The sequence below is a fragment of the Elgaria multicarinata genome, chromosome 7 (assembly GCF_023053635.1).
Source record: "Elgaria multicarinata webbii isolate HBS135686 ecotype San Diego chromosome 7, rElgMul1.1.pri, whole genome shotgun sequence".
Lineage (NCBI taxonomy): Eukaryota > Metazoa > Chordata > Lepidosauria > Squamata > Anguidae > Elgaria > Elgaria multicarinata.
This window is the reverse complement of record NC_086177.1, coordinates 75,589,886-75,601,380: the sequence shown is the minus strand read 5'-3', so window position 1 is coordinate 75,601,380 and position 11,495 is coordinate 75,589,886. Positions and strand designations below refer to the sequence as shown.

General features: G+C 39.5%; 1 protein-coding gene across 1 annotated transcript; it reads left to right on the top strand.

The window, feature by feature from the left end:
• The first annotated feature begins 1,650 nt into the window (after positions 1 to 1,650).
• On the top strand, positions 1,651 to 11,160 carry RPL7 (ribosomal protein L7). The gene is made up of 7 exons (XM_063130840.1): positions 1,651 to 1,726; positions 3,378 to 3,483; positions 4,400 to 4,566; positions 5,574 to 5,711; positions 8,125 to 8,234; positions 9,918 to 10,128; positions 11,101 to 11,160. Exons 1-6 carry the CDS (start codon positions 1,659 to 1,661, stop codon positions 10,124 to 10,126), a joined length of 798 nt encoding a protein of 265 aa, XP_062986910.1. The 5' UTR covers positions 1,651 to 1,658; the 3' UTR covers positions 10,127 to 10,128; positions 11,101 to 11,160.
• The last annotated feature ends 335 nt before the right edge of the window (positions 11,161 to 11,495 follow it).

The following is an 11,495-nucleotide window of genomic DNA, read 5'->3' as shown; positions in this document are numbered from 1 at the left end:
CATAGGATCGCGCCCTTTAGGGTTGCCCAGATCTGCTTTATGGACCGAGCTGTCAGAAAAACCGGTCAGGAATTGCTTTAAACGTGTCTAGCAGCTATGGCTGCAATCCTACATAACCTTACCTGGGAGTAGGTGCCATTGAATTCAATGGGGCTTACTTCTGAGTAGATATCTATAGAATTGCACTGTCCTTTCATTTTTACTCTCCAGTAGGTGCTGGAGGCCAATCCTCCTACCCCTCCCTCATGCTAGGATCCTTATTTCTACCGGGGCCCTACACCTACTCTAAACTAAAAATGGGAGGAAAATACTTAGCTGCTAGACACCCATTTAAAGTAATGTTTGTTTTGGCCCTAAGCGCACTTAATTGAATGGGCTTAGGCGAGCCTACCTATGCGTACGATCGGATTGCTGCATGATTGCAATCCTATTACCCCTACTGGCAACCTAGGAAATCCTACGCATGCACTGAATATGGGTCTTACTCCGAGATAAATGGATGCAGGACTCCAGCTCTAGACAGCACCCATAACGTTGGAGAACGTTCTGATTCGGAAATGAAGTAGAATTCTTTGTGGCGCACGGGTGGTCATTCGGCAATATTCGGGAGATCAAGAAGTCATGAGATATGGCCTACATTTACCAGGATGCATAGCGCGACCTGTCGTACAGTCTTGCGTAAAATTTAAAGCGCCCAGTGGAGTCCCATAAAGACTACATGTCCCATAGTGCATTGCGAATTCTTATTTCTCCCTTTCCCAAAGATTTGAAAGTGCATGCTGGGAGCTGTAGTTTAAAGTTACTGTAGTTTAAAGTGATTAGCGTGTCGTCCGAACTCAGCCATTGTGTTTAGAATACAATCATATGCATGGTTACTTAGCAATAAATCCTACTGTGCTCAGTTGGGCTTATTCTCAGCTAAGCATGCATTGGACATGCCAGTTTCGGTGGAGTGTTCTGTGCGCAGTCATTGGGAAAAACTTTAGAATAACCATTCATAGATGTACATGCTATATTTCAGTGAAATAGAATTTACATACTTCCAAGCGATATATACATGAATACATTAATTTTAACACTCAGAAACTGAGATTCTTGATAGATGCATGTGGTTTTTTTTAGAATAAGTCCAGCTGGTCCGATTCAGAGATAATATACTTTTTGTTTACATGCAATAACAAGACTAATAATAATAAGACTGTTGTATTGGCATTGGCCAACTTTGCTCTTACAGCCCAAATGTATAGAGCAAAATTTTTGATCTTGCAGAATATGTGATTTGTTTTAGCATTGCTTGTATTATGCTTGTTGTAACCATTGGTTGGAACAATAAAGCTTTACTACTACTACAAAAAGATAGATGCATGATTATCAATGAAATTCCAAACTTGGTTTCATACACCTGATGACTGAAACAATCTTGTCAACATTTTCTACGTTTTGGGAAATAGTTATCCTAATCATCATCCTTAAAATATAGATAATGTGGTTCTGGGTTCTCCACTGCCTTATTTTCTTACTACCATAGGTGTGTGTTTAACCGTTGGCACTTATCTAGCCACCTCGCTCCCCTATTTTGCTCAGGCGCTACGTTAGTGAGCTAAATCCAGGGCTTTGCGCTCAGTGGTCCCTTCCATTGAGTTGCAGAACGACTCTTTATGTTCACTGCGCATGCGCCAGATCTCTCTTTTCCGGCGGCGAGCGCAGGAACCATGGCGGGCGAAGAGTGAGTACTCCTGTCTCATCAGGCACAATCCGTTGCCATCCGCGGATTTGGGAGAGCTTTTCATGGCTTCTTTTTCTCTGGCTTTACCGCTGAGGGATCCATAATCTGGAAAGATATTGCTAAACCGTTCTATCAAATGCTGTCTGTTGGGGCTTGACGAGAGATGTGGCAGGGAACCGGGCAGTGTCCCTGCTGCAATGGGAGGCGTTGGGAGCTGGTAAAGGGCTCATTCCTGCGGCGTGAGACGATGCTGGTCCAAGTGCGGAGACGGCATTCGCAGTTGGAGGCCCCCAGTCTCACTAGGTTGCCTTCTTTCGGAGCTTTTCGGTCTTGCAGCTTGTATGGCGCGGCCTAGGCCTCGCTGATGCCTTCCGGTACACGCGTACGTTGGTTGCTGAGTGCAAGGAGGGGCAGAGGAATCGAGAAGGCTGTGCTGACACGGCGCAAGTACTGCTCGTAGGGCTGTGAAAGTCCCTACCGTCCAACTTTGCAAACATACAGAGTTGTATCCAATTCAATTCCTGCTTATAGTAGACCCATTCAAACGAAGGGGATGTAATTAAGCTAACATTGGCTACAGCCCATTGGATGCAACCCATTTGGGGTCTCGAGTGGATTTTCCAAGATACTTTGTCTGAAAATAGCACCTTGGAAGTGCTCTTAGTGTGCGTAATAAACTTAGGTTTATCATGAGCACTGGAATTTTTCTAGCAGCCGTTTTAGCGGGAAAAAGAGGCATGTAAGCAACTTTTCTTTTGGCCCTAAGTGTAAACATGGCGTTTGTGTGTTTTTAACAATTTACAAAAAAGAATGTGAGCTTTTGTTAAATATATTTATAATTGTAGTGCAGCAGTAACAATGGGAGTTTAGTGAATTTGTTTATTAAGTATTTGTCAGTTACTCAGTAATGCAAGTTTTCTAGGTGAACAGTTAAAACAGTTAAGAAGAGCCATGCTGGATCAGACCAAGGGTCCATCTAGTCCAGCACTATGATCACACATTGGTCAACCAGCTGTTAAACCAGGGACCCACAAGCAGGTCATGGTGCAACAGCACCCTCCTACCCATGTTCCCCAGCAAGCTGTGTATTCAGGCATACTGCTTCTGATATTGGAGGTAGCACATAGCCATCAATCAGGACTACTAGCCATTGATAGCCTCTTACAGGAATTTATCCAACCCCCGTTCAAAGCCATCCAAATTGGTGGCCCATCACCACATCTTGAAATGAATTCCATATGCCCGGTGTGAAGAAGTACTTCCTTTTATCTGTCCTGAATCACCCATCATTCAAACAAGATCCATAAAATATGATCAAAACACAAACTGAAAATCAGATTAACACAGGCCAGAGCTAGAGCAGCAAAAATAGAAACACGATTCAATGCTTAGAAATACCACAATAATACTGTCAAATTTTTGGATAGGGTATAATTGCCATTTAGATATGCAGGAAACATGACTACAAAGAGGCAAAAAGGTCTTCAAAATGTACATTAAAGCTAAGTTCATTTAATAAAAATGTGTCTGAAAAATAAGTTTGGAATAAACTAGTACTGCTATAATAACTGGTTTATATTGTAAGTTAAGTATTCTAGCTGAAGTTGATCCATAGTTATGATTTAAATGTTTATTTTGCTTTTTAATGTAGAGCAAAGAAGAAGGTGCCTTCGGTGCCAGAAAGCCTTTTGAAGAAAAGGAAGGCTTTTGCTGATATAAAAGCCAAACGTCTGAAGAAGCTGTTGGTCCAAAAGAAGGTGAATATGGCTTAATTGCACAATTCTATGCATGTTTACTCAGAAGTTGGTCCTATTGTAGTCAATTGGTCCTTACTCCCAGGTAAGAACATAAGAGACATTTTGGATAAGATCAAGGGTCCATTTAGTCCAGCATCCTGCCCATGCAGTGTTCAACCAGCTGCCTGTGGGAAACTCACAAACATGATATGAATCCAACGGTATTCTCCCGCTTTTGTAATGTAGAAAGTTTTCTTCAGATATTTGTAAAAGTTTAGAGACCAGCATGGACTTCCTTTACACTGTTTAAATTTAAGAAAAAAGCAAAGGTATTGAAAAACGTTGGCACCCTGGTACTTTTTAGCAACCCAAAGGACTTTGCCTGATCAGTTGATAGCCACTCATCTATTTCAGTGGAATGTAACTCTTTCACTGTGATTACATTGATGTGTGTGTGTGTATGTATATATATGTTTGTGTGTGACGTTAATTGTATTATCTCACATACATTCTAGGAATCATTGCCTGAAAAAAAAATACAACTTTGAAACTGCTGACAGTTTATTTGATAATTGTGTTCTGGAATGAAATCCATCTTCGAAATGTCGTTGTTTAATGAAAGTAAGAAACATTTTGGTGTAGTGGTTACGATGTCAGACAAGGACTAGGAAGGCTTAGGTTCAAATCCACACTCTATGTTGAAGCTCACAAAGTGACCTTAGGCCGCCCTAGTGATGTAGAGTTTCCAGAAAAAATTGAATTGGATAATTTGCATATGGTAATTTATGTTGGAAATGTTTCAGTTTGCATTGGAAAAAAGTCTGATGCCTTAGAACAGTCTTCCCCCAACCTGATGCCCTCCAGATTTCACCCTGAACAGTTTGGAGGAAGGCTGAGATAAGAAATTGCAATAAGTACATTGTTATTCTCATTTCAGCTGCGAAAGTCAGAACGAAAACTCATCTATAAAAGAGCTGAGGCCTACCACAAAGAGTATAGGCAAATGTACCGACGTGAGATTCGTATGGCCCGAATGGCCCGCAAAGCTGGCAATTACTACGTACCTGCTGAACCCAAACTGGCATTTGTGATCAGGATTAGAGGGTAAGATGAACAAATGTGCTGTGCTGACTTTTAGTATAATGGCTGGTAGGCCTTTACAACAGCACTATCCTCAAAGTGCTAATTCAAGAATGTTCTTTGTAGAAGTTTATTCAAGTTGGTGTGGTTTTTATCCATTCAAGGTGCTAATACTTACCTTTAAATCCTGAAACAGCTCAGGACATCAATCCTAGATTGGTTCCACCTGGTACCAACATTGCAGTTCTTCTATTGCCAAGAAGCGTTTTTATTTACCAAAGCATTTTAATTAGTTGTAAGTTGATTTTATGAATTTTATTTATGCTTTATTGCTGTATTTTCGTACACTTCCCTAAAATCCTAAAAAGGATGAAGGGTGGTATAAAAATGGTTTAAACAAAGTTGGCACCATGCAAGTACCTCTGGGAAGAGTGTTCCACAAATAAGGCCTCCTTTGTTGTGTCACCTCATCTTCGGTTGCCACCTGCCTAATCCTTAATCATTTCTCACTTCCAAATGGTCCTTATTTTGAAATGATCAAGAACCATATTTTTACAGCATCTACTTGTATGGATTTTGAGTTCAGTAGTAGATTATTTTATGTAGCAAAAGTCTAGATCCTTAATGCTGTTAAGGAAAAAAAAGCTTTGCTGTTCATGTTAATTATAACAAGTTCAGTTGTCTTTCTTACTATGTATTTTGCTTAATTGAATGAAAATACTTGAATTCTATATATGTATGTATATTCCACCTTTTTTCCTCCAAGGAATCCAAGGCAGTGTACATAATCCTCCTCTCCATTTTATCCTCACAATAACAACCCTGTGAGGTGGGTTGGGCTTACAGTCTATGACTGGCTCAAAGTCACCCAGTGGGTATCCATGGCTGAGTGGGGACTAGAACCCGGATCTTTTGACTCCCAGTCCAACACTTTAGCCACTACGTCACACTGGCTCTCCTCTCTATGGGAGGAGTTGATCTATTTAAATAAGCGCATGCTGAAAATGATCTTACTTTACTGCATCTTTTAGAATTAACGGCGTTAGTCCCAAAGTTCGCAAGGTACTTCAGCTCCTTCGCCTGCGTCAGATTTTCAATGGGACATTTGTGAAACTCAACAAAGCATCCATTAACATGCTGAGGATTGTTGAACCTTACATTGCATGGGGGTAAGTTAAACCTTGAATAAAGTAGTTGCCATGTGAGTGCCTGATGTGATTTCTGTGAGTAATGTATAGGGCATTCCAAATTGCATTGCTTTGTGCTAGTCTTGTGTTGAGAGAAGAAGTTCTGCTTTCTGCTCCAGAATATGGATTTCTACTCTTAGCATCAGCAGAAGACTAAATATCATCTTACGTGCATTTGGCTTTTATGAACAAAAGACCACAAAGAGTTTGGTTGCTCTGTAAAGGAAATATTGGTCAACATTAGCCCATAAGAAATGTAAAAAATTTGCTCATGATTTCACTTGCGAGGGAAACATCCAGTGAGTTTTCATATGCATTTCATATTTACGTTTTGCATCCACTACAAATCAGCCCAAGTGTATGTATGAAATAAATGCATATTCTTCCTCTGTTTACCCTTGTACCATCCTTTGCTTCTGTTAATTTCTCTGGGTCAAATTTTAGATTACGATTGCCTTGGGGCAGGGACATGCCCACTACTTTGTAAACTACCATAAACATTAATGGCACAATATAAAGTAACTTATTCAACCTGGTGCCTCCCGGATGTTTCAGAAACTTCCAGAATCTCTGACCGTCATGCTGGCTGGGCTGATGAAAATTATAGTCAACATCTGTAGGGGACCAGATTGAGGAATTAGTACTTTGTAAGAATTTTTGAGGAAGTAACTCTGTTTCTCAGCTGCACTGTAAGTTGAAATTATGCCATCTGATTATGAGAATTCAGACTTTAGTTATATTTTTAAGATCACGCCAGCCTTTTTATAGATCTTGGCCATCGGTGAGGAGGCTAGATCGTTTCAGCCCTGGATTAATGGTTGGAAAATAATAGTGGGATGTTGGTCATATGTGGTTTGTAACCAGACCTTGACAATTACACTCACAATAATGAATGTAACACTCACCCTCTGGCAAGCCTGACAACTTTGAAGGTGCAGAAGTGAGCAGGAATCATCCTGATAGCTTCATGGAGATTTTGCCTACCCTCTGTTCCAGAGTTGGGAGGAAAGGAGTGTGTGTGTTCAGGAAACCTTAAGAACATTCTCCGAGGGGAAGATCCTGCTATGGAAATGTCTCTGTCTTGATAGTGGGGAAAGCACAATTGTTGGGAAATGGGGAAGGGCCTTCCCTGTGGCCATACTGAGACTATAAAACTCCCTGCCTTGGATGTTTCATTTGATTCCTCATTCTTTTTTTTTAATTCTTTTATTTATTTTCCACAAAAACAAGACACATAAGGAAGGGTAATAATACAAACTATACAATACAACGATACAAACTAAATCACAACGCAAACATCTACTAAAATAAACACAAATACATAAGGCTATATTCCATTTAAAGCAATCTTCATGTCAGACGGCAAATATTAATTATTTCTAGTTAACCAGATCTGAATTACATAAAAGCAAGCAAATGTATATAACAAAGGCAAAAATGCAAGTTATATATAAAATTTGCATACAAATATATCATCCTTTTGCAGTTCTTGTATATACTCAATAAAAGGTTTCCAGTCCATTACATATGAAGCTGTTGTTCCTTCTTTTACTATCACAGTTAATTTAGCCATCTCTGCCAATTCCAACACCTTGAGGAGCCATTCTTCCATTGGTACTTGTGTTTTTTTCCTGGTTCCTCTTTCTTGACCTTGTGTTTATTGAAGACATTTTTGTTCTTCCTATTTTAGTGCAGTTTTAGTTGCTGCTCTGTGTGAGATATTTTTAAACTGTTCTACATTATTTAAGTAATTTTAATGGTGCCAATCTGATTTCCTCAGCAGCATCCTTTCTGCCTTGTCAGACAGCGGGCCAGTTTGCATGACTGAACAGTTCTCCATGGCTTATGGAGCGTGCAGGTGGCCATTTTGTTTAACCCTGGCATAACCCATAGTCCCTAGGTTCAGACAACCTGTGGTTGGGGCTTGAATATTCAAAACTGGGTCACCTTCTTTCACTGCATGTTTGCTTCTCAATCCTTGATGAGAGAGCACCTGTTTTCAGCATTTGAATCTTAAGTTTGTGTCTGAGTACACCTTAATTTTTTTTAGAAGTCAGTTAGGTGAGGTAATTGCAAATGGTTGCAGGATATACTACTAGCAGTAGCTCTTTTAAAACCTTGTTTGTAAACTTCTGTTGATGGCAATAGTTCGTTAGGTGTTGTATTCCTAGTGGCGCCTTTTCCAGTGTGGTGCCCTCCAGAGTTTTTGGACTAAAATCCCTATCAACACCAAACATAGGTGATGGCTGGCTAGGACTGATGGGAGTTGTAGTTCAAGATTTCTGGAGCACACCAGTTGGGGAAGAATCATAAATAACTTACAACTGCAGCAAACTACTGTTATTATGCCATTGAATTAGCCAGTGTTAAGTAATTCCTTACCTTTTTGTTCCAGTTATCCCAACCTGAAATCTGTACACGAGCTGATCTACAAGCGTGGTTATGGGAAGATCAACAAGCAGCGCATTGCTTTGACGGATAACGCTCTGATCAAGAGATGTCTGAGTAAGTGCAGCCAGTCTTTTTGGTTTTATTTTTTGCGGTCATTACATAACAGCCTGGGGGACTTTGGAGTATAGTTACATCTACAGATGTGAAGGGCCAGGGAAATCCCGGGGAAAGTGTGTGTGTGCGGGGAGGGGGTTATTTGTTCTGAGGATGGTTTTTGTTTTTGTTTTTCAAAAAAAAAAATTGAAGAGCTTTTGATTATGAAATATTTTCTCTTACAATGTAAGACAAAAATATATATTACCCAGCCTTTACTCCCCCCCAAAAAAGATGGCTAAAAACTATGTAATAAGAACACTTTTATAGAAAGTCTAGGAATGTAAAAGGTCTGGAAATCATGAAATCATGGGGGAAATGTTTTAAATCCTCTCTGTAAGATTCCCAACATATTTCTTTCTTCATTATTAAAATTATTGATCTAAAGAATATTTTACTGATGGACATTTATGTTGTTTCCCAGTCCTGTGTTTCTGATGTTAAGTTTCAAAAAATAATGATCATTTTATGAGAAAACGAAGTTATACATAAAATAACTTTGGGAACAGAAAGGCTGCTTTATGTTCCTAAAGCAGCCCTCCCCAACCTGGTGCCCTCTGCATGTTTTGGACTACAGTGCCCAGGATTCCTGACCATCGGCCATGTTGCCTGAGGTTGATGAAGGTGAAGTTCAAAATATCTGGAGGCCACAAGGTCTTTTAGAGCAACAAAATGATTTTAGATCTGTAAAAAGTGCTAAAAGGGTATTTCTTCCCCCAATCCCCCCAAGTGTTTTTTCCCATGTCTTCAACATTTCCAGAAATTTTACATCTGTGAGCCTGTTGCATGCTTATATTGCTTACATGCATTCTTTGCAGTTACACTGGTTGGCTTGAGTGTCTTGGTCTTTCATATTGTACTTTTTCATATACTGGTCCAAACCTTTTACGATGCAGCTATGTATGGAATATATATATGCTGTGCCTCTGCTTCAGATCCTACCCACCCATTATTACATACGAGTAGGTAGTATTTTTCCTCTGGAAGGAATAATAGTGATGCAGCCACCTTTATGGAAGATTACATGAAATGTTGGATTTACGCTACAATTGGAAACAAAAAGTTAAGTTGTAGAGTGCAATGCTTTGCATATATTAGCACATTCAGATTGTTTCACTGATGCTCTCATCCATTAGAACTGCTCTGTATGGTAGGCTGGTATTCTACCTGTATTTCAAGATAGATGGTTGCCAAAACCAGTCTAGGTTGCGACTGGTGAGACTTGAACCAGAGGATTTGTAGCACTCTTACCCACCACACTATACCACACTGACTCTTGTATCTGTAGTTTAACATTAGAAGTTAACATCAAACAAGAAAACTAGCTTAAGTTTTACTTAATGGTAGACAAATTCAAGTAGACGTTTCAGTTAGCAGAACCTGATTGGGACATTCTGAAAGATGATTTGAGTGATGGTGACATTAATATTTTAATTAGTGGCAAAAAGTCTTGAATTCCCTGGTGGCCACTGGAGTGCACTGTTTGAAACTGCCCGCGTGCCAGTCCCTTCTCATAGTTTACCAAGTCTCGGAGGAATTGGCAAATCTCAAGTCTCTGGGCCTGATATAACAGGGTGGTTGTGAGAAGCAATGAGAATAGTCAAGCACTTTGTAGGCTGAACTTTTCTATATATTTATTTCTAGAGAAGCATGGTATCATTTGCATGGAAGACCTGATCCATGAAATCTATACCGTTGGCAAAAATTTCAAAGTGGCAAACAACTTCATCTGGCCATTCAAGCTGTCTTCTCCACGGGGTGGAATGAAGAAGAAAACTACTCACTTTGTAGAAGGTGGTGATGCAGGAAACAGGGAAGATCAGATTAATAGACTCATAAGGAGGATGAATTAAAGGTATGATGGGGGATGAAGAAAAGTATTTCATGCAAGTTATTTGGAGATACACCACTTTGGTATATGCGTTTTCAGAGGTCTCTTCATTTTTTTATTATGTGCAGATCATCATACTGCTAATTTTTGTTCTAATGTAGCAAGGGTGGGCATTATAGCACTATTGGCTATGCTGGCTAGGGCTGATGGCAGTTGTAGGCCAAAATACCTGGAGGGCCACAAGTCGCCCACCTCTGAAACATCATCATACAAGTTTTAAATGGGTAGCACCAGAATAGGAGATGGAGAAATGTAAAGGCTTGGATCCAGAATTCCTGTGAACGGAACTGTTCAGAGCCCTATGTTAACAAGTTCCTCTAGGGAAAGAGGGGTGTAAATGTGTTAAATTAGTCATTGATCTGCTTATATCTCACTTATTATGAGATACAGTGAAGTTCTACTACATGATATCACTACAGCAGTTCTCCAGGAATTTTGACAAATGTGTCGAGGCCAGATTGTCCTGATGGGGAAAAAGTAAACATAAAAGTTGTATTTTAAAATTTAGGTAGGATTTTAGGAAAGAGTACATGGAAGTGAATGTGGCGCTGATAATTGTTCAAGCAAAACATTCCACCTCTATTATGTGAGGTTGATTTTAGCAATGTGCCTCACTTTGCCTTGCATTTATAGCTCACAGTACTAGGTTAAACAGCAAACTGCAGGTTTCTTATTCAAAAGCATGAGTTGTGCCATCTTTTAGCGTTAAACAAAGTAAACTGTGTTGGTCCATTAAAAAAAAAAGAATAATTCCTAGTGAAAGTATTAGAAGGCAATCAGACAAGTGAGTATTCACACAAAAAATGTTGCTCTGTAACTCAGAAGATTCTCAGAAATGTTCATTTCCAAACTCACCTGATGTAAAAAGCCATAGATAGTAGTTTATACTATATGCTTTCTACTTGTTTTTAATGTTAATGTATTTTTTTCTTCTAGGGGCCCAGAAAATGACTTCCCTACTACATTGTTAATAAAACAAACAAACTTCTCTGTAAATGGCTTCCTCTGTTCCTTCTTGCTCTTACTTTGATTGACAATGAAGAAGAGTACTCCTGAAACCTGTCTAGTTCCATTCAAAACCGATAATCAATGGTAAACGGAGTAATGTCATTGAGAAGCACCAAAACATCAGAACATATAAACAGTGCAGCAAGCTAGTCATTTAAGCACCACTGATTTCATCAATCTTATATCCACTAACCTAGGAGTGCCAATTTTTAGCATAGGATGTGACAAACTAAAAGATGCTGTCCCTATACAGTGGGTGTCTTTCGTCAGTGCTTTTCAACTGTTGAGAGTTAGAACTAATTCTCTTTTCTATTCTTGCGTAG